The sequence below is a fragment of the Ammospiza nelsoni genome, chromosome 11 (assembly GCF_027579445.1).
Source record: "Ammospiza nelsoni isolate bAmmNel1 chromosome 11, bAmmNel1.pri, whole genome shotgun sequence".
Taxonomy (NCBI): domain Eukaryota; kingdom Metazoa; phylum Chordata; class Aves; order Passeriformes; family Passerellidae; genus Ammospiza; species Ammospiza nelsoni.
The window spans coordinates 9218805-9246780 of record NC_080643.1 but is presented as its reverse complement, the minus strand read 5'-3'; the positions used below and the strand labels follow the sequence as shown (position 1 = coordinate 9246780).

Here is a 27976-nt window from a genome sequence, read left to right as displayed (position 1 = left end):
GAAACAACAAAAGTCATTTTCTTGAGGGGGTTTTAAACAGAGGAGATAGAAGATCCCAGTCAGAAAAAAGGGTTTAAAAGACCTGTGGTTTAGTATTTTCATGTGCTCAGTACAAGGGTTTTGCTGGGTTCCCAGTGCTGAGTGCAGGAATGTCATGTGTTCTGTCATTATTCAGGCTGAGCCCCTTAAACTAATTTTTATCCATTTCAGCAGAGTGCTCAGTAGCTGTTTCTAATGAAGGTTCTCTCAGGAAAAGTTGAGAATGTGCTTTCAGTAAAATTTTGTGGTTTACTCCTAATTTAGATACATAATTGTCATTATTACCAAAGTCAGAGCACTTATGCTTCAGTTCACTTTGGAAAAGTATCAAAACTGGGCCCTTATGAGCAGTGAATAGAATGCTGAGGAAGGAGCAGGCACAGCAGTGGTGGTGAGGCAGCCAGTCATCTTCAGATAATCTTCACTTACAGAGAGGTTTCATCTGTTAAGTAAGGAAAGTACTTAGTTTTTATGGAATAAGTCTTTCCTATACCCTAGTGCTTATAATATCCCTTCCATTATTCCATAAAATATGTCATATTTCGATGTCTGTACTTAAAGAATGTTGTGGTTTCATGGTGTCAGACACATTGTTGTGAAAATCAATTGTAGTAGAGCTGAAGACTTTAACGTATGCTTTAACGAACTGTCACTACTTCATTAAAAATTTTGTTCCTCATGTTAAAAAAAAAAACTTAAATCAACAGCACTAGCTGAGAAGAGATAAGTAGAGAAGTTTCTGGATGGAGATGGAAATTGCCAGCTTAAGTCTTTGGCCTGTTTGCTGGAATTTACCATCCTCTGCAGAAGGAAAAGCTTGCATTTTTTCCCTCTGAATGTGTGACAACCCACAATTTAGGGAATATCTCAATTATTCTGGCTGTGAAAGTGGCCATAATTGCAAAGCAATTCCCAGTTAGTAGCAAGTGACAGGTCTGGTTATGCCTCCTAGATGCAAGACTGAAATACTCAGTCTAATAGATTTGTCAGACTATTGTTGAAGGAAAGGAATAAATACTGTTTGCTTTTGATAAATATTATCAAGGTTATTGGTCATTACTAAATTATTATAAAATAAACAACATATTCACCTGACAGAGTTTCTGTGTGTTGCTATTAGAATATATTTTCTTTTTATATAGGTAAAATATTCTTCATGAGTTAGAGGCCTTTGGTTCAAATGTTCCTCTTTTGCTCTGGTTTTTGTTACAGCTGCAGCTGGGAAGGGTGACTCGGGTTCAGAAGCACCGGAAGATCCTGAGGGCAGCGAGAGACTTGGCACTAGATACCCTCATAATTGAGTATCGAGGGAAAGTTATGTTACGGCAGCAATTCGAGGTCAATGGGCATTTCTTCAAAAAGTAAGAGTACTATGAAATGATGGGTATGAGAGCATCGTGGCACAGACAGACTGGTGTCTCTATGGGATAGTGCTCACTTAGAGGGTCCTGTCAGCTGTGCCTTCCATAGAAGTGGGAAATCAGATATATCACCTCAGCTTGATGCTCTGCTTATGGACCAAACCCTCTGAAATAGATCTTTTAAACAGCTGGAAGTACCTAACCCCAGAGCAGTAGTGCTGATGGAAGTTCTGCTTCCAGTGAAGTGAGGTACCTGTTAACAACAGTGCTTTGGGAATTGGGTATTTTGGGACTGAGATGTTCTGTTGTTTCTGCAGGCCATATCCTTTTGTGCTGTTCTACTCCAAGTTCAATGGCGTTGAGATGTGTGTTGATGCCCGCACCTTTGGTAATGATGCCAGGTTCATCAGGAGGTCCTGCACTCCAAATGCAGAGGTAAATTCTCTTTTCATCATCACTGTTACTGCAAATACATGTTTATATAAGCTTAGTGCTTTCCCTAACTCAAAATGCACTAAGTACAGTAAATTCTCTGTGTCACTTGCGTGTTTGATGGTTTATACTTGGAATATGAGACAATTTGGGAACATGAGGGAGGTTTTTTTGGAAGAGAAAGATTTCTCTCAAGTCTTTCCTTTGGCTGCACAGTGATACTGAGGGTAAGCAGGTGGTAGTAGTTGTAAGTGGAAAAGCACAGTATGAGACAAGAGCAGTGAAGCAGGCTTTTCGCATTGGAGAATTTGGGATAATTACTCATAGAGTAGAATAAGAGCTACTTTGCAAAAGAAGACTTCCGTCTTGGAAGTAGGAACTGTAACCTGTGGAGACGTCAGCTTCTTTCTACTTCGTTTAACAAGGTTCGTCATGTGATTGCTGATGGGATGATCCACCTGTGCATCTATGCTGTTGCCACCATTGCCAAGGACACAGAGGTTACCATCGCCTTTGACTATGAGTACAACATCTGGTGAGTCCTTCACCTCGCCCAGGAGCTCTCCACTGCCCTCCTGGACTGGACATCTTCCTCCAGCCCTTTCCTCGCATTCTACATATTGCTCCGTTTTCTACTGAATTGCATTTCCCGGCTATTCTGTCCAGTTCTGCTGGCATATTCTCCAATAGAGGCCATAAGGTAGCCTGCTGTCCTTGCTTTGGCACGTGGTGAGATGTTTAGTAGGAGATGTATTGAATGTCTCTGTGCAGGGGTTGAGAAATGAAGAGTGACACGAATTATGTTTGTGTTTTGGAGCAGCAATTATAAAGTGGACTGTGCGTGTCACAAAGGGAACCGGAATTGCCCTGTGCAGAAACGTAGCCCAAATGCTGCAGAACACCTACCTCCACCTGTTTTAGGCACACTCATTGGGGCAGAAACACGCCGGCGAAAGGCCCGACGAAAGGAGCTGGAAATGGAACAGCAGAGCCTTGCGTCCGATGAGAACGGCACTCAGCAAACTGAGGAGGTTCCTGAGGGACCTGCAGCAGTCAGTGACAATGAGGTAAAATCTTTGCCCCCTTGTAACATATATGTCAGCATTCAGTGCTGCAGGAGTCTGATCCAATAGCATTGGAATCTGCAGAACAGAAACTGCAAGGAAGCCTTTTTTTTAAACCTTTAGCGCCTTAAATTACCATAGAAATTTTGGTAACTTTGGAACAGTACTGGGTTACTTAATCTGGGTTTCTATCTCAGGTGCCAGAGAAGGAGGAGAAACAAGAAGGGGAGAAAGAGGAGCCTGTAGATGAACAGGGAGCCTTGGTCCACAGCAGACGGGCAAGTAGCTCTTTCTGTCTGGGTATCACCCTCTGTAGGACTTACTCATGCAGTGACCCACAGGTCCAGTTGGATATTTCACTTGTTTGAACACAAATCCCATCTGTTAGTGGTCTTCAGTAATTTGATCAGCAACAGCAAAAGAAAAAAAGGAGGGAGCAAAAAACCACCGAGGTTTGGTTGACTTCAAGTCACAGGATTTATGTTAGGGTGCTGCAGATTAGGAGATACACTATAGATTTGTTTCCTCATTGGAAGGTTTAACTGTTACTTTCAGGGCTGTTCTATAGTCTAAAACACACCTTTAGCAGAACCATCAGCACTAGATTCCAAAAAGGCAGTTGGACCTTTTTTATGTTCCTGCTGCCCTTCCTTATTGCCAGTGCAAGAATTTATAGCACTATATAGAACCATAGCATAGTTTGAGTTGGAAAGGACTATCAAAGGTCACTTAGTCCTACCCCACCTCAGTGAGCAGGGATATCTTCAATTCGATCATACCATGAACCAGAACCTGATTTTTCTTAAAACTTGGTCATTTTTGCTGGGTTAGATTTGTAAACAGGTATCTGTTCAGTGTATGGTTTCATAAACATGTTGCCATGTGGGGAAAAGAGTGGGATCAAGTAACAAAAGGCAGTAAGAGGAGTAGACCACCAACAGCGGTATTGGCACTTACTTAATATATTACTTACTTATATCTTAGTGCTCTGGGATCTTTGATAATACAGTCTTATTTTAGCCTTCATCTTTACTGAGTAGAGCTGGTGTTTTTTTCTTGTGTTGCTTATGGCTCCTGGGATTGCTGCCTGGATTAGAATGTTTTATGCATGTGAATGGAGCCATTCTGGCTCTTAATTCGTTAATTTAAATAAACAAGAGAAAAATCCAAACAAAAATGCAAATACACAAATAAAATAACCAACCAACCAGAAACCCAAGGAAGAAAAACAGAAAAATTGCTCCCATCCTTTTACCAGCCAACAAATGTATTGAAGCTAGGAATTCCCTGTTCTTTTTTGCTCACCAGTATCATAATCACCTGTCTTCCTCTAATCAGGAATACGAATCTGCCAAGTGTAAATTTCCTGAGAATGCTTTAAATGTTAAGATAGTGCAGCAACCTGGAGAGCCAAGGGCCATCCAGTGGAGAGATGCTTGGATTAACTGATGGATTTTTTTAGAACAGATGAGATAAAGCAGTCAGTTTGCACTGAAATTTGCATGAGAGCAGTCATCCATCAGATTGGCCTTAAAGCTTTGGAGGGAAGATTTCATTTTAATGCAGGGAGGCTGATCTCTTTTTGGGACAGAATAGTTCAGTAAACCTAAGTGAAGTGTTAGTTTCCTGTCAGCCTGTAAGCCCTGTTCCTGTAGGTTGCACCAGTTAATCTGCTTTAATGCGATTCAGTTTTCTATACTTGGCATCAGGTAAATACCCATGTCTGTAGTTTCCCCAGTCTCTCTCTTTGTGTGTGTGTAGTATTTTTTAATAGAAAACTGTAAAGGCCAGCCATGGACTCCAAGATACTTCCTTCATGATAAATCTCAGAAGACAATTGACCCCACTTCTTTAAACCCACTTGATTCTTGCCAGTCACTGCAACATTATTGTACTGAGCTTTTTATATGCATAGGTACCAATTATTCCTGACACATCCTGGTGATAAGATTTCCTGTCCTTTGTGTTTACCTAATATATTTACTTGTTTTGCCTCTCTATTCTCTCATGTTCTGTTTTTCTTATCCACTATGTAAGCTGCTTAGACCAGAGCTTTTATTTTTGAGCTGGGTCATCTTCTGACATTCTTGCTGGGAAAAGAATGAATCTGGAACATTTTAATCAGTTTGTGTGGTGTATTACACTTGCTGCAAATTACTTAATCATGTACATCTATTGCCCCTGGCTTCTGTTTGGTTGGTCATTGGCAAATAGCTGTATTTGTTTCCAAGTCATCTCTCCACTTTACTTATGCTTTCTTACGGTTTTTAATTCTTCAAAATGATGCATTTCCTTGTGGCTGTTTTATTAATATAACTCAGTAGTATCTAAGTGGTCCTATTTAAGAACAAAGTCAAGTTCTTCTACTTGCGCTACAAACAGATGATTATGTTGTTATTCTGGGAAATTTGCCATATTGAAAAATGCAAATAACTGATAAGAACTGCTTCTCTCTGTCCTCTGTCTGGCTTTTGTCATTGCTATTTGGCAGTTGTTCTCTTTGTGCTGCTTCCCATATCTGTTCTTGCCTTGTTTATATGCATAATTCACCATGCTTACTTCAATTTCCCTTGTGTTGTAGTCCCGGGAAGACAGGAAGGTGGAAGCCATCATGCACATGTTTGAGAACTTAGAAAAGAGAAAGAGGAGACGAGAGCAACCATCAGACCGTAACAGCACTGATGCTGAAATCAATGTCAATTCTGAAGCTCCTGAGCTGGAAGAAGTGAAAACAGAGACTCCTGAAACTGAAGATGGAAGTTCAGCGCTGAGTACTCCTCCTGCTCCTCCTGCTCCTCCTCCACCTCCTCCTCCTCCTCCTGCTCCTCCTGTTGCTAACAGTACCAGCAGTACTGGGGTGAACACACGGCGCTCCTCACAAGTAGCGGTAAGATGAAGATAGAACTGTTTGCTATCTTGTACAAAGCTCAGGTGCAGCATTTCTGATCATAAGATCATTCAGGTGGGGAGGAGCTTTGTGGGCTTTCTAGCCCATTCTGAGTTAGGCAGGGACAGCTCTGAAGCTAGACCAGGCTGGCCTGTGTTTTTCCCAGTCTTCTCTTGAAAACCTCCAGGGATGAAGATTGCGCCTCTTCCAGTTTGTGACTGTTAGGTTGAAAAAAATTTTCCGTGTATCCAGTCTGAACCTCTCATTTCAGTGTATGTCCATTGATGCACCACTGCATCTTCTTAGTGGCTTCAGGCTGTTTGTAGGAAGACTGCTGTTACATCCCCCTCAGTCCTCTCTGGGCTGAACAAGCCCAGCTCCTTCTCCAGGGAAGAGAACTGGAGTGAGCTTAAGTTGGATGCGTAAGTGCAGTGACGAAAAGTTCTTTTCTTTGTGTTTGGGTTTTTTTTGATCCAGTCTACTTTGGATGCATGTGTTCCCATTTTATGGCAGGGCTCAGACACTTGCCTGGAGTGCTCCATGTCAGCTCAGGTCAGGAATAAGAGCAGTTATCTTGAGACAAGCAGCAAGTTCCCTATTGCTGCTTTCTTCCTAAAGACCCATGTTCTGTCCTTTAAGAATGCAGAAGACAAAACGATAATGTGCCAGTGTTGAAGGGTCCCCAAGGCCATCTTATGAACCAACACAGAGTCCAACAAGATTTTGAGAGTCAGGTAGTGTCAATAAATAAATCTCAATTCTTGATCCTGTATGCAGAGAAAAGGAATACTCTTAGAGGGGCTCAGACTAATGACAGTTTATTTTGTAGGATGCTGTCCCTGAAAAAACAGTGGCTAAGCCAGCTCCAGCAAAACCCTCCAGGCCCCGACCAAAAAGTCGCTTCTCCCGATACCGGACCAGTTCAGCACAAAGACTGAGAAGGCAGAAACAAGCCAGTTCCCAGCAAGCTGAACTCACACAGGCTGTCCCAGAGGAAGGAAGCACTGCCAGCTTGGTAACCACAACAGATGTCAGCAATGTGGAAGGGCCAGGAGAAGGCAGACAGTTGACAGGATCTGACCCAACTGCTATCCTGGCTACAGGATCCCAGTCTAAAGCTGCAGTAAAGTACCCCAAAACAAAAAAGGTAACTATGATCAAGTGCTCAAAGTTGGGATGTCAGGATGGCAGGTGTTCATTTAGGGTGCAGCAAAGAGGTTAACTTTCAGCTTAGAATTGAAGACCAAGAAGGAATGTGACTGCAGCTGTCATGTACAAGCTAGAATAAAGTTGGAAGGGATGAAAAATTGCAGAAGCTAACAGGCAGCTGCCACATACTGGGCATAAATTAGCTGTTTGTGTTTAGAAACTAGTTTTGAACAGGGTGATCAAGTTTTTGGAGAATCTTCTAATGAGATGAATGGGGCATAAAGTCAAACTACTTCTGTGACATTTGTTGGAATCTCTAAAATTAGAGGGTTTTGAGAAAGTTGTGAAAAAGACAGGCTCCAAAAGACAGTAAGGAAAGCTCTAGAGACTGATTGTGAATGTCCCATCCTGTTCGTGGTTGTATATAATCTGCCAACAGCAACATTGGGTTGTGTCTCCAACAGGTGAGAATCGGGTTTGACACAGGAAGTCCTTCTTTTGAGAAGGAGGGGGGTTTTAGCAGTGGGCTGACCTGAGCATTGCTTCCCATACACCATTGTGCCATGTTGCCTTTCTTCTACACCTGTGCTGATTGCACTGACCTGTGTGTTTCCTCCTTCAGTACCTGGTTACTGAATGGCTGAACGACAAGGCAGAAAAGCAGGAGTGTCCAATTGAGTGTCCTCTGCGCATTACTACAGACCCAACAGTTTTGGCAACCACCCTAAATATGTTGCCAGGTCTCGTGCACTCCCCACTGATTTGTACCACACCCAAACACTACATTCGCTTTGGTTCACCTTTCAACCCTGAGAGACGTCGAAGGCCCTTCCTGCTGGATGGCATTTACAGCTCCTGTAAGAAGGTATGTTTGCTCGTGTCTTACCTTTACACGGTGTGTGCTCATCTTATTGGCCCTCTTGGAAAGTTGTTGTGTCCTTTTGGAGTTTATTTCTGTGTATTCCCACTGAGCTGATGTGTTGATGCAGTGTCCAGGCTATGACTGATGACCTCCTTGCCAGAGTTCAGTTTTCATCCTTGCCTTTTGCCGTGGTAGAACAACTGTTCTGCCCTTTTAGAAACATGTACTTTCAGATCTGCAGTGGCTGTTTATTATCCAGCATACACAATTCAAAGAGTGTTGATTGCTTCCCTTAGAAAGTTTAATATTACTACTTTCACAGTCAGAGGATGGTTGGCATTGTGGGGATAGGACAGTGTTGCAGAGGAGCTCAAGAATCCCGTGCCTCAGTTAAGATTCATTTTCTTTGGAGAGCCTTTGTGGTTTAAAAGCTTTGAGTTTGCCTGTTCACAAGAACAAGTCCACAGCTCTTTGTTTGGCATCACAGACTGCCTGTCTACAGCAGATACTTGAGGCCCTGCAGGAAGCCTGAACCAGGCCCAGCTAAGGATCTAGTTCCTCCAGAGATGACCAGTAAATGCCAATATTTACTCATCTGCAGGGAAGGCAGGGTAGTTCACTCAGTCAGATTTGTATTGGAATCCATCTTTCCTGTTGCCTGCTGGTTTTGCTCATGGACTTTCCAGTTCCTGTGTGATTACCTGAGGACAATTATACAGAAATCTTTTCTTCTCTCCCTGTCTTGGTGGCTTTCAGGTACCATGTCCTGGTTTCTTTGCCTTCCTTTGTTTGAGGGTATTTTTCCAGAGAGAATCTTTGGACTTTACTGTTTTCCACCTTCAGCCAATTTGTTGTCATGCCCTAACAGTTTCTTCAGTATTTCCTTCATAGGTAAAGCTCTTCACGGTTTGTGTGTAGAGGTATGACAACACCTTGTCTGTTTCTGTGTGCCTGGGCAACCTCCTCATGCATCTTTAAGCTGAGAACTGCAAGGTTTGAGCTTCTTTTGAACCTTAACAGTGTCTTTGAGCCCCAGGGAAGAGAGAAATATCCAGAGCAAAGTTGACAGAGTTATTTGGAGTTCTGTGCTCAGTGCAGTTGCTGTACAACTGGCCAGCAAGTTCAAAATTGAGGGAAAACTACTGTCATGGAACAAATCTTCCAATCTGTTGCTGCATTTGACTCTTTTCAAAGCAGAAAAGTTGCTTTGTATCTTCTGACCTGTACCCAATTTGTGCATCCCAGTATGACTGAGTTTTCTTTGACAGGTTAATTTAAACTCATGTTCAGTTTGTGATTTTGTATGTTGTTAGAACAACCCACTGCTTTGGTAGCCTGTAATTGTAAAGTGATTTTTCTAGACTCTGCTAAGCTGTGTCATGGTTTTCCCTATCCATTTCCCAATTTAGTAGGGAAATTATTAATGGTGTAATCCAGCATTCTTGTTTCATAATCTGAAAACTTAAATACGGTACCTATTCAATTTAATAGTTATTAAAGCATTGAAAGTTGCTGTGTCCAGAACAGAGGTTGCAGAAATAATTTGTAAGATTTCTGCTTTTTGAATGTAAATAATTGTTAGCTGTTCTAGTGAGAGGTTTCATCCATTTCGTAGGAGATCCCTGGCTTTTTCTTGGAAAATTATTTTTAGCATTTGGTGGTTTTATGATTTAATGGTCTGTAGATCTAGAAATCTGCTTCTTATGTTCAGGAATGCTTAGAAAACTCTTAGGGAATACCTTCTTTTCAGCCAGCTGAGGTCTAGAAATGGTCCAGAACTTGATGATATGCTCTCTCAAGACCTGATCTGTGTCTTGTCTACTTTTGACTACTCAGCCAGGGAGGTTGATTTATTAAGGCTGTTGAAATAGATCACATATTTTCTTGGATTGTCAGCAGGCCTCATCCTTAAACTACTGAGAACTGTGCCAAAAAGCTCAGCTGATGATGTCAGTTTGCATCCAAAGCATGGCAGTGTCTGAACCTCGCAAGGAAACTGAACTGTAAGCTGCTCTCACGTTAATCACACCCTGTGCAGTGACTTGGCTGGCAGATCAGATGCCACCTTTGAGGTAGAGGTGCTCCAGACTGGCTGCCACTTCTCCCTTTTGCTGGCGGCCACAGTGGAAAGCCTTGAGCTCCATTTGAACAGAGAAGAAGTGTCTGCTGTACGGTAGTGAAGGCCATCAGAATAGATCCTGTCACCTGCTCTTCATCCTCGCTTTGAAGTTTTCACTTTGAGGATTGTGGCCACTGAGTGTGTGATGTACTTTCACCATAGCTTTGAGGAGTCATAAGACACGCGTGTATCTCTAATAGGATACACATTGCTGGCATGCAGATGAACTGTGGATTCCTGAAAGGTAAAAGTACAATTTTAAACCTCTCTAGGACAAGAGGAGTCTGGATACAGTGAGCCCCCTGGGTAAACTACACAAATGAAAATTGCTGTTTGATTTTTTTCTGCAGTTTGCTGTCATTTCACTGGATCACCCGAGTGTTTTCCCCTATGTTGTGGCAGATACCTTTACAGTAGAATAAGCAAAGATTCCTGCCTGCCATCAGGAGTCAGTTTGTATCAAGATACAGGGCTACCATACCCACTGCAGCAGCTGATTTGCTGAGGCTTCAGTTCATGTTCACTTGTGTGAGAAACATTCTTAATTGTCCATGTTCAGAAGACTACTGTGACTTACCTTTTTTATTAGTAGCTGAAGAAACTATTTGCTTTTATCGTTCTTTTCTTGGTTTACGCTCCTTGAAAACTGCTGCTTGCATTTTAGTCAGATTTTTTTTTACTCAAATTTGCTCTCCTTGGCAGGAAACAGCTTTTTTGCAAAAATCAGTGGTTTTACATAGTTCATTATATTTGTGTCCCTTTTCTTTTAAATGACTATTGTTTTAATAGATTTAGGTGCCACCATCCAGCATTTTTATATTTATAATTTGCTCTTTAGTTATCTCTGTTACTGGTGATGATTGCTACTCGCAGAGCCTGTGTCAGGAAGGGCACAGCCCCAGCACAGCAGTGGTGGGCTCAGTGCTCCCACCCAAGCACACACCAGCGAGGTAACTCCAGGCTTCTGAGCAGCCTGCCCTGCTCCACAGCAGTGTGGGAGTTGGAGTGCATCCTGCAGGACTGCAGAGAAAGTACCCGAGGAGTTTCACGTTTATGCAGTCTCGTTCTGTTTCAGCGCTGGATCAAACAGGCCCTGGAAGAGGGGATGACTCAGACCTCAGCAGCTCCGCAAGAGAACAGGACCCAGTGTCTATACCAAAGCAATGACAACAGCAGCTCCTCCAGCATCTGCAAGGATGACACAGGTAAGTGCTCAGCACCATCAGGGCAGCATGGGCACTGGAGTCAGACTGGGGAAGGTGCTGAACACCAAAGGGAACTGTACAAGTGACATTTAACGTGTCCTGCTGCCCCATGGCACAGCTTATGGGTAGGTGAGAATGTTGCTTTGCTGTTCATTCAAATTTCTGCAGACTCATTCTAGCTTGAGCATTTGTGATGGAAATACTGTTTCTCAGTATTTCCTTGTCAAAAGATAATCACTTAACATTGCATTATCAATCTCAGTGCTCTGGGATGTCTTGTACAATGGAAGGGAGGGGTTAGAGGGAAGAGAGCCCAGGATCATTTCTTTTCAGCAAGGTGCTGTTAAGAAGGTCAACTAAATACTTGCTGACTGTGGGAAGGTGTAGCAAAGTCTTACAGGTATGTGTGCAATAAACAAATCACTAAGTAAGTCTCAAGGATGGAGAAGCTAAAATCTCTGAGTAAAGCAACAGAATGGTTAAATATTGTGTCTGAATTTACAGAGAAAGAGAGTGCAGCTCAGCCCAGTCAGGGATCAGTTTTCCAAGGATGACAGACAGGAAGCTACACATCACACAAATAATACAAATTTGATTATTGAAAGGTGAGATGAATAGGAAATAAACAGAATGCCAGAACCAATAAATGTACTTCTCGAGCAAGACCTAACTTATAGAATTTACTGGTGATTTTGTTTTGGTGTTTTTTTTAAACTAAGCATCAAAAAATATTATTATTTTGAAGTGAGGTAGGCCTGAGGGAAAGGCTTTAATCCTTAGTGGAAGTGGAAATGTGCTTGGGCTGTATTCATGTAGCATATAGAGAACTGTTAGGTTCAGGTAATGAAAACTGAGCTGTCTCTGATTTGTTTGTAAGAATCACAATATGTCCTGTGACCTCTCTCCTCTATTCTCTGCTCTTTTTAACCTTTCATGTCTTCATTTCCCCTAGCTCCCTCTTGTGCTTGCTTCTAGTTGAAATATTTGCTTTCCTTGTTCAGTGCATGTTCCTGATGATGTATTGTTCTGTTACCAGTCTCTAGACATTGAAGTAGAAGTAACTCAGAGGTACTTCATTTTTGGGAGTCTTTTGTAGTTGCATTGAAGACTTCGTTTGGGCTGGGAGTAGGAGGAAGAGGAGCATGTGATGTGCTCGTGTTCAGTGGGTCAGCCGTGTCCTCAGCTCAGTTTGTGTTTCAGACTTGCTGAGTCCCCTGAAGAAATGGAAGTCTCGCTACTTGATGGAGCAGAACGTGAAGAAGCTGCTGCGGCCGCTGTCCCCTGTCACGCCCCCGCCTCCCGTCCCTCCGGTCCCTCCGGTCCCCGGCACAGCGAGCCCTCAGCTGGCCACGCCCTGCTCGTCGCTGCCCGGCGAGGAGGAGACTCGCAATGGCTACGGCGTCGTGTTCTCCCCCATCCCCTCTCTGGCTGCCAGCCGCTGCAATACTCCACTACAGTTCGAGGTAAATCCACCCGGGGCTGGGGGTGCTAAAAACCAAACAGCAATATCTGCAGCAGAGCTGGCACTAGGACCTTCCCTTTTGAGTGTGTATTCCTGAGCAGCATCACAGTTTCAGCTTCAAGAGCACCGCTGCCTTCCTCTTCTACTTCATTTCTGGACAGATCTCCTGCTCTGTGAAATGTCAAACTTTGCTACAGCCCCGCCTCCCCTCACTCTGTAGCTATCAGTAACATTAATCTTATATTTTTTTTTCTATTTCTGCAGAGTAGCTCTTAATTTCTCAGGTTTTTCAGTGACCTTTAATCATCTCCCCCACTTCAGATCTCTGTGCCAATGGGGTTTTCACCCTGCCACTTCCAAAGAGTACGAGTATTCCATTTCTCAGAGGCTGTAAAGCATCCTTGGCTCCTCTTTCCTCAAACAGCTTTCAGTAACCCAGAGTATGGTAGCGTTACTTCACATCGTCTTCCACTATATTCTTTGGTTTTACAGACTGAGATTTTTCAGACTCAATTTTGTGATGTTTTTAGAGTGGAACCAATTTAGAGAATGCTTGTCCCCTCCATATTCGTAAGAGTGGCCAAAAGCATGATGCTTCTGCTTTTTTTGTGGAATTTGTCAGAACTTTTTGTTAAGAAATTTCTGAGATTCCTCAGTTTTCTGCTTTGCAGAAAACAGTGACTCCTGCTATATTTCTCTGATAGCAGCACAGCTCTGGGAATCCTGCCTCTCTGATTCTATTTTAGGCCTGTTCAGTAGCATGGAAAGGGAGGTGCTTGGGAAGAGCCCTTAACAGTGCTGTCTCATGCATACACTGCCTTCACTCATACAGGTGCCCAGATAATACAACATTTCATAAAGCTGGCTGCTCACACCTCTTCTCTTGACTTGAGCTGAAAGGTGGCCCACGGTGGATTGAAAGAGACATGTTTATTTTATAGTATATGTCTATGAAATGTCATCTTAGTCTTTGGGGTCTTTAGTTTACTTTCTGGGCTAAACCAGGCTTTTATTCTCTCCCATATTCTCAGACTAAAACCATAAGAGTCTTTCTCTATACTTCATGGTGCAAAGTCTATCTGACAGAACCAGAAATATAGAGGTAGCTGCTGCTTTTCTTAACATTCATGTGCTCTGGTTTGGGTACTAAGTTGCATCATGAGATGCAGTAACCCAGCCCTGTCTGTGCTTCCAGGAAGCTTTAGCAACTACTTAGCCAGCCATGATGCTGTCCAGGCTGGGGCCAGTTGTTTAGAATAGCCATTGCTAACCTGTCTGCTTTTGTACATTGTAATTGCCTCCTGACTTTTGAAGTAGATGAATAACTAGATGCTTTTCCCTCCTCTAGAACGTGTCCTCCCCCGAGAGCTCCCCTGCGCATAGGCCCGAGTCCATGTCACCTGAGGTAGTTCTGGGAGCCTGCTGGGAGGGGAGGGAGGAGTGTGCAGGCACTGGGAATAAGGGTGGAGCTTTAGTCACAGTAAGGCTGAGGAGAATTTTCAGGGTTATCACAACTAATTGAAGACTGGAATTCAATTCATTTGTTGACCCTGGTGGGAATCAGACAGTGCAAAGACTCAGTGTGTCTCAGCTACTGAGGTGCACACAAGAGATTTGGGGACCCTGGAATTGCCATCACCAATTTCAGACTCAGCCCAGCCCATGAGTGGTCTGTAAAATTTACTGAGTAGTGGCCAAATGACTGCTGGGGAAGGGAAAGTATTCACCACTATTTTTGACTTACAAGCACATAGTGGTACACCTGACTTGTTCTCTTCAGCCTTGACTTAACACCCACTCACTTGCAGACTGAAATTGTTGAGGAGATGGTAAAATGTAGTATTTTGCTTAGCCTGACCTGTTGTGAAAGATGAGATGAACTGCCTTGCTCAGTGACTGTTTCATAGTAGAAAATTCGTGCTCATCTCCAAGGTGGTGGATTACTGGGAGCTGTAATACAGCAGGGAGATGTTCTCAGCAACAGCAGGAGGGCAGAACTGGTGCCTGGTGCTGTTGTGTTTTTTCCTCTGCACTGTAGTCCTGCAAAGAGGATGAAATCTTGTCAGTTGTACTCATTGTTTGAGATCCTGACATATTAATGTGGTGAAGGAGATGATTGTTCTGCTGCCCTGGAGGGTTTTTGGCACTTTAAGTAGATAAATGAATATACTGTTGTGTTATTGCCTAGTGCTCCACAAACTCTGACAGCACAAAGATGATGCCATTGTGGTTTTGTTGAAAACTGTGAAACGTAAAAATGCAGTAAAAATTAAATGAATGTACTATTGTTAGAGATTTCCAAAGTTCACAATAAGTGAAAACAAATGGCTTGGAGGTCCTGGATATTTTATTGTTAGGAAGTTAGTAGTGGCTGACTTGGGACAGGCAAGGACTTGGCTAATAAAACAGCAGAACAGCAGATCTGTTCTGTTCTCTCCTGGCTACTGCTCTGTATGAGCAGTATGCCTCTGATGTATGAGGCAATTGAAAATGCTAAGTTTAATTCATTAACTGCCTGGGGATAGTGTTGAGCTTTATCCTCTTGCTGCAGAAAGACTGCTGAAGGGGAAGGGGCATCCTGTATTGGACAGCTGAACTGATCATTGTTTAGTCTCAGTCACTCCCCTGAGGAATGAGGAGAACAGTGCAGGAAAGAACCAAAGGGGTATTTAGAAAGGAACAGGGAAAAGGGAAGCTAGCACTGTACAGAAGGTTTTCTGACTTAAATTTCTCTCCCTACCCTTGCCTGACCTTTTTCCTGACTGCCCACCCCCCTCCTATATCCTTCTTGGATTTCCCAGGTCTGCCTCCGATCCGAGCTGGATTCCAAGGGTGGCTACCTGGATTCCAGTGCAAACACCTGCCAGGAACGGCCGTCGCTGCTCAGCTTTGCATCCTCTGACGTGGCTCCACAATCCTCCGTAAACTCTACTTCAGAGATGAACTTCCCAGGGAAAAGTGGGGAAGCACAGATGCTGCTACGAAGCTCTGATCAGGCTTTTCGGACAGAGTTTAATTTAATGTATGCCTTCTCCCCACTGAACGCTATGCCCCGCGTGGATGGGCTGCTGCAGGGCTCTCCTCCTTTGGCAGACAGGAAGCCCATGAATTCGGATGCAGGGTGCTGCAGCTCTCCTGCAGAAGGGTATTTCAGCAGACACGAGTCAGGGCTGCTCAAAGAGACAGCACATGGGTCCATGTCCCCCTGCAGCGAGAGGGCTGCTGAAGGCACCAGAGCTGCTCCCCAGAATCCACCACAAAGGAAGAAGGCAAGTACTCCTGTGAAAGAAATCCTTACATTGCCGTGGGGTTTACTGTTCCCACTCAGATTACTGCAAAGACAGGCAGAACAGAGAGTCTGGGCAAGTTATCCAGGCATCCAATGCCTGGGTGAAAACAGTTACAAGAGGGAGAGCTACCCTTAAGGCAAGATTTTGATGTGAGAAGTGGAAAAAAAGACACCACGGTGCAAATACCTCTTCTGGGATCACAGAAAAAAGAGCAGAATGCTGGCAGCTTTCATTAGCAGTTGTTAAACTGAGACAAGACCCAAAGCAATAACATAGTGCAGCTGTACAGCTGGTGAAGGTGTTATTTATCAGGATGAAAAGGGTTCTTACTGGGAAAGAGAGTCTAATGTTTCAAAAGAAAACATGGGCTGTTTACTAGAACATATTAGAACATTTCCATAACATTGCAACAAAAGTAAGATGAAGGTTATTTAAATTTTAGCTCTTTGAAACTAAAAACACAGGAATATAGTTTAACAAAACCAAATACATACTGGTTTCTTACAGCAGCCTAGTGACCCTCATGAGACTAAAACTGAGGTAAAATGTTAAGTCAAGGTAGTGCTGTGATAAAATTGGGTACTCATGGGACAAATTATCAGTGCCTTTTCCTGTGCTTGGAATTTTTTTTATGGCAAGTGTAACTGAGATAACTTGTATAAGGGTCCAGCTGGATGGAATATCTTATTTCTTTTCCATTTCTGGAGTCTCTTTATTTTTTTCTTTGTTTTTCTTTTAAAATTACATTTAACTTAAAACCTTCATATGTTGAATTACTTTTAGAAATAACTTGTTCAATATTTTAGCATCATAAAGCCTTCTGTGTGGGCATTGAGTCATAGCTGATAAATTCTTCAGCAGAACTGCCTTCTGTGAGTCCTTCATGGCTCCTTTCCTTATAATAACTTTGAGGATAGGCAGGCTGAAAGGTAAATGCCCAGGTGGAAATATTTGTTTCTTTTTGGTTCTGCTGACCTTGTCTTCCAAGGCTGCTTTATCTTTGGCTGGTGTCTTTGATAAATCTGAGACTGCTTTGCCCAAAACACATTCTGCCTTGGCTACAAGCAGTTTGTTTTGGTGGTAGGGCTGAAGTTTGCAATGCCTCCATAGCAGGAGCCTGCTGTAAGCAAGTTAAAATTCTGTGCAAGGCTTCACCAAGCTTTTAGTGTTAGTGTGGCTGAACTAGTGCAGATGAACTGGGCACTGAAGATATCAGTTTTGTGAAGAAGACTTATTACCTCTTTTGGTGATATTGAAAAAAAAATATATTTCAATACAGATATTGAAAAGAATTACATAATGTCCTGAACCAGAGAGACTGTGTGGAGGGTTTTGAGAGGAGGGAGGTTATAGAAGCTTGTTGCTTGAATTACATCTCCTGAAGTAATGGGAAAATCCAGGTGGTTAGAGAAGCAAACGAGCTGGATGTTTCTACTGATATATTGGTCATAAAAAGTAAAAGGAGGGTGATCATGGCACTCTGAATTTGCACCACTTAGCTCTTTTCTGGAGTGCCTCCACATCCACTGAGTTGATAATCCCAGTATGCCTTTTCAAGTTTTACCTGCAGTCCCAGAAGATGTTTTTGGACAGTGTGTGGGCCTGTTCCTCCCCGTGCCCTGGTGCTCTGTTCCCTGGCCCATGGCTGTGTTTCCTCCCTGTCCTGGTGCTCTGTTCCCTGGCCCATGGCTGTGTTTCCTCCCTGTCCTGGTGCTCTGTTCCCTGGCCCATGGCGGTGTTTCCTCCCCAGGTGTCGCTGCTCGAGTACCGCAAGCGGAAGCAGGAGGCCAAGGAGGGCGGCGATGGCCGCGGCGCAGGGACCCCCACCCGGCAGGGCAGCGGCGCCTCCGGGGCTGACGCGGACGGGAACGGCCCCTCGGGCTCCGCAGCACGAACTCCGTCCTCCCCACAAAGTGGCTTCTCCCCTTCTCATCCCTCCCTGCCTCACATTGAGGATGTCAGCCCACCAGACTCGAGGGGCTGTAGTTCCTCATCATCGCTCAGTAAATCCCAGGACAGCATCAGCAGTAGGTGGTGAGTGTTACCCTTCCAAGCAAGCCTGAGATTCCCTAAGGGAAGGACCAAAGTCCCCAGGGGGCATTTCCATAACCATATGTGCAGTGAGATGGATTCATTTGGGTCTCTTAGTATTGTTCTCTTTCATAATTGCTAAACAGCTGTGAAGGATACCAGCACTCTTCTCAGCCTGTCTTTCAGTTCTTCGTTTAGGTATCAAAAAGCTGTATTGAAAGGTACAAACTTAAGCAGCTGTTCTCTTCCACAAGTTCCATTTTGAGGTCTTGGGTTGTAAGGTCTTGTCCAGGTAATGAAAGTCTAATGCAGGTCTTTTTTGGCTGAACCTTCACTCTTCTTGGACATGAGTGATACTAAGTCCATTCCTGTTCTGAAGGAAAGCTCACAGGCCTCTGTAGCTTTGTACTTGAGAAGCAGGGACTGTGCAACAGCTCCAGCTTTGCTAATTTACCAGACTCTGGTCACTGGCATGCCAAAGGCATGGACAAACCACCTTTATCATGGTTACCCTGAGAAGGTTTGATAAAGGGAAAGTCTTCAAATATTTTGAACCTGGTCCAAAACATGAAGTAGTGCACTGAATTGCCAGTGTGCATTATGGTGCTAGTGATGGCTGGGAGGTTCTGCTGACTGGATCTGTGTAGGGCACTGGCTCTGCTGCCCTGGAGTGAGGTTCTGGTTGTGCACACCACCAGCAGAAAGGCACACACAGACACACAGCCCCTTTTCTGATGCTGATTTCCACATACATGGCTGGGTCACTGCTCGGGTAATGGCAGGGGGTTGGCATGAGGAGAAATTCAAAGCAGTGCTGAGGGCAATGAGAAGTATGAAGTTTGTGTTGAAAGCACTTGGGTGAATTTGGAGGAGTAATAGATCTGTTTCCTTCCCTTTTCCATCACTTTTCAAGCAGAGTTTAATGGAAACAATTTGTCTTTACCTCTCTGACAGTTTTTTGTCTACCAGAGGACCTTCTGCCAGATATTGGGACTGGCCACAGCTGAGGCAGTCTGCTAATGATTAGCTTATCATCATTATTTTATTTTCAGATATTCTGTAAAAGTGGCAGTAGCCCATGTTGTTCTCCTCCTGTGCTACTTCCTTCTGCCTATAAAAGAGTAGGAAAAAAGCCAGCCAGCTGAATGAACTAAAATAGTTCAGGGTGAGGTGTCAGTGTGGCATCCTTGCTTTAGTACCATCTTTTGTCTTCTCTGAGCTTCATCTGCTGCTCCCTCAGCAGGTCCTGCTCTGGCTTCAGTTTCCCACATGGTTTCAGGAGTAAGTATTGTGTGGGTATAAAGATCCCATTGTTATGGCACACTGGATATAAAGTTGAAACCATGCTGATAGGTTTTGAAGTGGGATTAAGCAGATTTGCTGCCTTTAAAATCCTTGGGTTTCTGTGTTTTAATGGGCATGGCTGACAAACGTACACTCACTTTCTACTTTTAAAAATATATTAGAACCTGTTACTGAGGTAAAGTGACCCAGTTTCGTCTTTCACTCCCTATTCTTATATATCAGATACATTTCCAGACATTCACAATAATATTAGGAACAGAAGAAATTGGTGGGAACTAAAATTCCATGCCTTAATGTGTAGAGTCTTCCAGATTTTTGCTGAATTCTGCAATGATTGAGAATAGCTTTCATTAAAATAAAAAGAAAACCACAATGGTTTGTCTATTTCAGTTGCCAGGATAAAGCCATCACAATGTAAACAGATGTGCTGCTGCACAGTAAAGCCAGCCTTGCAGAAAAGAAGTCTCCAAGCAAACAAAATATTAAAAAAACCCTAATGGAAAGCACAGTTTTCAATACATCTTAACAAAGATAAAATACAGAAATCAGTCAATATCCAGCTAATATGCATGCTTCCATCATATGCATTTAATATAACCTAAATATTTAAATTCAGGCATGTTTAAGGCACAAATTCACCAGTGTCCAGAGTAAAGGCATTGTAAAATCCCTACTCATGGTGATGCTGTCTCTAGGTTAAAAGACACATTTCCAAAGAGATTTGGATGTTTCTGTGCATGGTAGATGGAATGTTGACCCAGGGGCCTGAGGTTTGTCTGTAGCTCTTGTTTTTCTTCAACAGTTTGGCTTTAGGAAAGCCACTTCAGCTCTTTGTCACCCTTAGACAAGACACTTGAAAATGGAACAATATCTAGCATTAATCTTGAGTGGAGAGTTTTCACACTACAAAATTAACAGGACAAAGTGGCATTAGTGGGCAAAATGGCCCAGCAAGCTCTGCTCTGGAATATTGCAGTATCCAACTATATTGTCTTGGCACTGTATTATCATAAAGGTATTGAGTTTGCCTCTGCTTAGTTTGAATGAATGTAATTATGCAAAATAACTGCAGTTAATCTTAAGCCAATATCAGGATTTTCAAAAAAAGGTTTGAATCTCAAAATAATATTTCTGTAACCAGGTGATTTACTGAACTGGATGCTCATACCATGTTTTTGATTAAAGACTTGGTGTTCTGAGGGCAGTGGCATCATGATAGCAGGGACCTGAAATCCCACTGGAGGTTTTACATGGCAGAACCAGTTCAGAAGTTTGTTCCTCATCCATCTAAAGGAGCTGGTGGTCTCTGATTCCCTGTGCACTGGGGATGTTGCTCCCCCTCAGCTGTGCCTGGTTTGGTTGCAGGATGGTGCCGACGTCGGTGGAGCGGCTGCGGGAGGGCCGGGGGATGCTGGAGAAGGTGCTGAGGAGCGGGGCCAAGGTGGCCCAGAGACACGAATCCTCCCCTACCCAGGACTGTGCTCCTGAGAGAGATGCAGGTAGGGTGGGGAAACTTGGGCATGTTTGCTTGGAGGGACATGATGTGCTTGGGTAACTTTGCCAACTTGTCTGTGAAGCTGGTTAGTTGTACCTTCATCTTTAACATTATCAAAGCTGCCTTCTGCAAACCAAACTTTACTGTTATTCAGATATTGCTTGAGCCTGTATCCCTCTCGTGTTGGACCTAGAAGACTTCTAGATTTTTTTTCTAGGGATTGAATCCAAGACTGTCTGCACCTTGACTCTGACAGGACAGCTTCTTTGTCCTTGGACAGATGGGTTAGCACCTCCTATGCTCTGAAAGAGCTTCATTCAGTGGACATTGGGTGAACATTCAGACAAGAGTATTGGCTTGTTTCTGAGCAGTTTAGGGCAAGTATGTATTTCCTTCATTGCAAATCAGGCTGCAGTAAGGTGTGTTTGAGACAAGCTTTGAAAATTGGCTTCCCATTTGGAGTTCTCCTGGTTTTGTACACCTAAGCACATTCTTTCAGTGCTTTTTTGTCATCTAGTCTTGAGAGGAAGTCCTCTTCTCTATCTAGTATGTCACATTTTCATGAGACCCAATTGGGAGTCTTTTCCCTGTCTTTCCCATACCAGTGGAAGTGGTTTTCCTGGTTAATTTTTGGAGGGGTAGGCAAAATTCAGGCTTTTGGAACAGGTCTTTGCCCAATGTTACTTGTACAGCTCTGGCTCTTCAGTGTCACCCAAGACTTAGGATGGAGTTAAACTTTCATCTGCAGTGATAAATTCTTTCTTGTTACATAAACCCCATCCCATTCTGTGTTGTGAAAACCTAATGCTGCAGCTGACAAAAGTCATCTTGTTTCCTTCATCCTAGCACAGCAAAGTACTTTTTTTCTTTTTTTGCTTGCTCTGGCAATTTCTTCAGCAGCTTGTTTAGATTCTTGTTTAGATTCTTTGAGCCACCTCCCCTCCCCCAGTTGCTGCTCTGCTTCTTAGTGAAACAAATGGGTGGCTGAGTCCCTGCTGTTCCTGGTAGCACCTGGAGAAGTTATGAAGATGCACATTTTCACATGCTGCTGCTGTAACAGATAATATTAACAGGAACTAAAAAATCCCAAAGTTGGAGGGTTTGCTGATGAAGCATGTAGCAATGAAATGGAATTTGTGTAATTTGTGTGCATTGCACGCTTCTGAGAACTGCAGCTGCTCTCAGCAAAACCTGTCACTTCATATATGCTTTAGGGTGACACAGGCCAGCACAGCCAAGAAAAGCAGTTACTCGTGTCCTTCCCTTGTGCAGGTATTGAGAATAGGGGAGGAAGATGTTGGCTCTAGCTTTTAAGTTTACATAAAGCAAATTCAGAAAGGTCATAGTTTATTTACCATTGGTAATTTAGTCTTTCAGTAGTCTTTAACTTGTCAAGGTTTCTTTCTGGGAACAGGCACTGCCAGTAAATTGCATAGCCCTACTGGTGTGCCCAGCCTTTTAAGGAACAGTTTCTTCCAGAAATCTTTAGATTTCTTGTGATTCTTGTATTTGACTTGTGTTAATCACAGCAATCTCTGAATTGAGCAGCTCTTCTGTGCATGACTTTTTAACAAAACATGCCCTAAACTTCTGAATTTTGCCATTCTGCATTACTTGTGATGCTTTGAGAAAGCTGACCTAGAACAGAGGCTAGACAGAGTTCAAAAATAAAGTAGGGATTTATTAAAAGGCCTTAATGGTGGATACACCTTGGGCAGCACAAGAGCTTGGCCAGGCTACACCCAAGATGAACTGAAAATGGTCACAAAATGGATGACCAGTCACAAGGTCTCACACTTCTACAAATTTTGGTCCATTTCCATATTGGAGTTAAATGTGCAATTATGGCTTTAGCTTATGAAGTTCCATCCTCCTTGTTTTTCTCTTTTCAATTCACTGTTGTATATACTTTTTGGGCCTGGAGCTTGTCCTTGGACAAGCTGGAAAAGGATTGTCTACTTACCTTGTGAAGAGAACTTGCTAACACATAATATGAAGCTCAGAGTTACACACTAAAGCAGCACAGAATCTGAAAAATATAAAAGCTAAAACTTAAGGCATCACTTGGAATGTCACCAAACAGGCCCTTGCTGCATCGATGACATTTCAGAAATGGAAGGTGGCACAGGACACATGCTGGAAGCTTCACGCCCCAGTCTCTGTGCAGGCCTGTGCCCTGACGGAATTTCTGAGCCTCAGGAACAGGCAAGGGCTACATCCAGACCTGTGTTAGCTAAGCCTGCGCTGTGGTGTAGCACTGAGAGGACAATGGCAGCAGAACCACGGGCCCTCCTGGCACTGATGCTTGTGTCAGTGCAGCTGGGGCAAAGCCAGACTTGTCTGGCAGAAGTACAGAGCAGACTGAGGCAGTGTGTCCTGTTTCATGACTGAGACACATCTGTCATATAAATTTGTTACTAATCCCAGCATGTTCCACCAAGGCATTTCAAACACGGCTGCTGAGAATCCCTGAGATGCTGCAGATAAACAGTTCTGTCTCATTAGTCTGCAGGAGAATTCTGATGTGAAATCATCTAGTCCCAGCAGCTTCACCCTCCTGCAGAAAGCAGGATCACCAGCCATGGTTACAGGGGTAGCAGCTGAAGCACACAGTTGGCACAGTGGCTGTGCCACTGCAGTAAGTGCATCTTGCCTACCCCAGGTCAAGTTCAGTGGTATGGTAGGACAAGCTCACCCACCCTTGAAGTGCAAGAAAGGCTTACTCTGTCAGGAAGCATTTTATTCCTCTTGGTCTCTCACATATCTGAGATGGATCAGAGTGTGCTGTATGCTGCCAGTGCCCTCCAAACCTCAAAGCATTTCCATCATCTTGGCCTGTTAGAAAAACAGGCATTTCATTTCTGAGTTCCAGGAGTATCTCTGTTTGTAGCAGCTCAGTTGGCTTATAAACCATAGTCCCCAAAATGGCAGCATGGGATGTCTGTCTTTGGAAGCATCTGGATCTGCCTTTGAGGAAAGGCCACCACAGGATCCTGCTGACAGCCCTCTGAATGGGGCAGTTTTGTCTCCTGAGATGTAACTGTATCCAGTGTGGATTCCTGTAACCAAGACTGAGTGAAAAATTAGCGAGTCCCTAGAAACCATCTTCTGCCTCTCATACACTGAAGAGCCAGCCAGGGGAGCCCTGGCTGTATCTGTGCATTATCTCCAGGTGTGGTCATTCAGACAGGCTGGTCCAAGGCAGCTTGGCTTTGTGATAAACCAGAGCACACTGGTGTGAGGGGAGTGGCCACCCTTACACATGTGGCTCTTCCCACATGTTAAGGTTTCCCAGTTGTCTTATGCTGGGTTTCTTCAGTTTCTGAAATGGTGGTGGCTGGGGAGGCTGGAACACAAGGGCTGGACTGTGCAGTGTCATGTGAAGGGAGCTGCTGTGGCCTCAGTGGGGTGAGGTTTAACATCTGCCTGTACATTGCAGATGCAGCAGAAGGAGACACTCCAGAAGCCCACAAAGGACCAGCAGTTTACAGTCCTTCTCGATACAGCTACCAGGTAAATGCTTTCATATCTTACCTGCCATTCTGAAATAAAGCTTTTATAAGGAGGGAAACAGTGCTTAGCTGCCATTGTTCACAGTGCTGCACTAAGCACCTTAGGATGAGAAGCAGGTAGGAAACGGAGAAGTCAGCCTGATGTGCATTTTCCTTTTTTCCCGCATGCCTCGTTCAGCTGCTGCAGTCTGACAGTCCCCAGGCAGAATCCCAGACCCTGCTCCAGCAGAACTCCTCCCCGTACAGAGGGCACCTCGCGTCTCCTGGATACAGCTACCGGGCAGCAGCACAGAGGACAGGACACAGCCTGTCCCACGCTTCCTCGGAAACATCCCTCTCCTCCACCTCATATTCCAGCCCTGCCCACTCGGTCTCCACAGACTCCTCTGCCCTGTTTGCAGGGAATTCGGGGTATTTCAGCAGCCAGCAGCACTCTGGCAGCGTCAGCAGCAGCCTCCTGAGGAAGAGCTGCCCTGCGGCTGCCAGCCCGGCACAGCAGCCAGCTGTGGACTCTCTGTGCTCGGAGTCGGGCTCCCAGCCCTGCCCAGGCGTGTCGGGCTCTTCCTCCGCTCCCCAAAGTGCTCGCTCACTACAGTCAGACTTGCGGACTATCAGCCTGCCGAGCTCGGGCCAGTCTGTGCTCTACCAGGGCTCCCGGGGCGCAGTCATTTCCAGTGCACAACACTATCCGCACCGCGGGGGAGGCAGTGTCCATCAGTACAGACTGCAGCAGCTTCAAGGTTCTGGAGTAAAGACTCAAACAGGACTTTCCTAGGGCTGCCTGGACTTCAGGAGGACAAAACTGCCCATAGCTCCTTCCAGTCACCCCTGGAAGTGGCTCCTGGGCTGGTGTTGAAAGCTTGCACCTGATGCTGGGGTGCCAGGGGTCAAGAGGCTGAGGTCGAAAATGCACGGGTGAGATTTGTGAGCAGTATTGGCCTCTGGCCTGGTAGGAGAACACAGATTTCTCTGAGGCAGAGACTGTAGCAAAGCAGTTCCCTGACATGTGGGTACATTGCAAAAACAAAAAGAAACAAACAGAAAAGAAAAAAAAAAAAAGAAAAAAAAAAGAAAATGGTTCAAGTGCAATGACTGTGGCACAGCCTCTGTCTCTGGTCCGTGCCCATGGCCACAGTCACACATGCAGCACGGACACAGTTCTGAATTCAAAAGCAGTTTAAAGGAAACGTTGGGGGAAGTTAACTCCAATCTCTTTATAGGTCAGGTTCTCAGTGCGTTCTGGGGAGGGCTTTAATCCGTTACGATCATTCCAGTCACAAGCAGACGAGCGCACACGGCTGCCTTTGGGCTTGGGTCGCCACTGCCGCCGCCGGGGCTTTTCCAGGACGGGAGAGTCTCCGCAAATGCAAACAGCACGGGGGGGTTGGAGCGTGTGCCTGTGGCTGCAGAGGATCCGGGGTGCGCTGTCCTGCACTGCTTCATTGCAGGTCTGTGGTGAACGAGTGTTTTTGAGGTCGCTTAAGGAGTCTGTGAACAGGAGCGCGGCCGGGGCTGTGCTGCCGCGCCGGGGCTCTCTGGCTGTGGTGTGCGACGCACAGGGGATGGCCGGGGGCCTGAGCAGTCAAGTGATGCTGCGGCACACGGGGGGCTGCAAGGGGCAGTGGTGGGGTGGAGGGCGGGCACCCCGGTCTGTGCTGAGCCAGAGGCTCTCCAGGCAGTGCCATGTGGGTCTTTGCCAGCCGCTGTCACCCGCCGAGCGTGGCAGGAGAGCCAGCCCAGACACAGTGCGCTGTGTGTTCAATTCCATACGATTGCCAGCTTCTTTCTCACTTGTTTACTGTAATATCGGGCGTGTTTTTATTTATCTAATTTTATATTCAGTTATAACCATAGTAGGTTAGCTAATATATGACAGGTGTCATCCCTGGTGCTGCAGTGGAACTTCTCCTTCTCTTGGATAACAATGCTGTGAGTCTGTCTCCCCTCTCCTTGCAGATGCACAGTCTTCTTCCTCTTTTTTTAGGACTGTTACAGATTTCTCTAATCACAATTGAAATCAGGTGTTTGTTCAGCCTAGGGGAGACTTTTAAAATATTGAAACAAAGAGTAGCTTTCTCACACTGTCTGGCTGTGAGCGTGTTGGGATGGAACTTGTCACCCCGCAGTTGGGTGTCTGTATACTGTATAACATAGGTGTAAACTTCACTCGGCTTAGCCCTGGAGGTGCAGCCTCCCCTTTCGTGCTCTGAGCAGCACGGGGCAGACGGGCTCTGCCCTGCCAGGCGGCGGGAGGGGGCCGGGGGGCCCTGCCCAGAGGCTCCAGCACCTTCGGGCGCAGCAGGGGGGCAGGAGGGAGGGACCCTGGAAAGCTCTAGGAAAGGTGGGGGCTGTAGCTTCTTACTCTAGTGGAGTTTTTACACCATGCTGTAACATTTGAACTTTCACAAGAGATGTAATAATTTTGATAATAAAAATACTTAACTTGAAAGCTAGTATTGCTGCATTTCTTACCACCTTGAGCACTGGTGCCCAGGATGTACGGCAAGAGGGTGAGGGCATGTAAGTCTCTTCCCTGTCTCCTGCAGGGTGAGCAAATCCTTGCAGGAGCAGCCTTGCAGATCTCCCTGCTGCCTTCTGCCAGGTGAAGCTGGGAGCTGCTGTTCCTTAGGAAATTCCCTGAGCTTCTGGCTGGGGTTGTGGGATTTTTGGCTCTGCTGCTGCTGTTCTTCTTGCCCAAGCTCATTTGGGGAGGAGATGGATTTGGAGGATGTCTCCTGCACCCACTGCACCTGCTTTAAAACCTGTTTTCTGGTTTCCAGGGTTTTCATACTGCTTGCCTTTTCCTTAGGAAGCCTGACAAGGGCTGAGCCTGGTGTGGGGCCTTCCAGGTGTGTCTGCAAGTGCTGGTTTGAGGTGCCCACGGCTTCTGGTCTTCAACTGCCCTCACTTGTGAGAATGTTGCCCCTGACACTGTGGGACAGCATCTATCATGGTTCGTGTCCCTTTGTGTCCCCCAAAAGAGTGGCTCCATATCCAGGACTCTTTCTCTAAAAGCAGCTGTGAGTAGCACCAACCCTGCTCTTCTGCCATGTGCAGGGCTCACCTGGGCTGTGAGTGTGTCCCACACCATGGGAGCCAGACCTGGCCAAAGCTCTCTGCAAGTCCCAAAGCTCCCCATGTTGCCCTCACACAGCCTGGAATGCTCTCCCCACTCTTCTACCAGAGCATGCCATTAAACTGACTGGCCATGTAGTTTTTTTCCATCCAGACACTGGAATTTTATGAATTTCAGGAGTTTTTTGATTAATTTCATGGATTTTCCTATCAGTCTGTGTTAGTCAGTGAGCTGACAAACCACTCATCGTGCACTGTAGACAGACAGAAGGGACAGGTTCAAAGGCTCCTTGGGATGGATGGGATCCTGCTCCACCCGCTGCTTTGTCTGTGGGACAGACCCTTTTTGGGGACTCCCTCTGGCCAGAGCCCCTCCTCGTGTGCCAGCCCATGTGGGCAGAGGCTCAGCTCCACAGGCTGCAGGGTCAGCCCCCCACCACACCTCAAGACCCTCACAGGGGCTTCTCTGGCCTCCCACCTCCTTTGGTGATGGCCAGGAAGAACCCATCCCAACCCTCCCCACAACACAGGGCTCCGAGCTCGTCTGGTTTGAATTATATTTTTCAATAAGGTTTTGTGAAACACTGTATCAAACTTTGTACTAAAATACAGATATATTACAGCTACTGTATTCCTTTCTCCACTGATTTTCTTGGTTTGTTTTTCCAATTCATCTGGCAACAGCACT

At 45.0% G+C, this 27976-nt stretch overlaps 1 protein-coding gene across 1 annotated transcript in view; it reads left to right on the top strand.

The window, feature by feature from the left end:
- SETD5 (SET domain containing 5) overlaps positions 1–25288 on the top strand; it is a 63753-nt gene extending 38465 nt beyond the window's left edge. Inside the window, exons 9-24 of the mRNA XM_059480334.1 lie at positions 1252–1400; positions 1718–1835; positions 2258–2367; positions 2653–2899; positions 3094–3174; positions 5478–5783; positions 6613–6930; positions 7555–7797; positions 10989–11118; positions 12319–12581; positions 13929–13985; positions 15382–15849; positions 17621–17904; positions 20572–20705; positions 24141–24214; positions 24392–25288. Of these exons, the coding sequence (XP_059336317.1) occupies positions 1252–1400; positions 1718–1835; positions 2258–2367; positions 2653–2899; positions 3094–3174; positions 5478–5783; positions 6613–6930; positions 7555–7797; positions 10989–11118; positions 12319–12581; positions 13929–13985; positions 15382–15849; positions 17621–17904; positions 20572–20705; positions 24141–24214; positions 24392–24988 (3579 nt within the window). The 3' untranslated portion in view covers positions 24989–25288. The remainder of the gene's footprint in view (positions 1–1251; positions 1401–1717; positions 1836–2257; positions 2368–2652; positions 2900–3093; positions 3175–5477; positions 5784–6612; positions 6931–7554; positions 7798–10988; positions 11119–12318; positions 12582–13928; positions 13986–15381; positions 15850–17620; positions 17905–20571; positions 20706–24140; positions 24215–24391) is intronic.
- The last annotated feature ends 2688 nt before the right edge of the window (positions 25289–27976 follow it).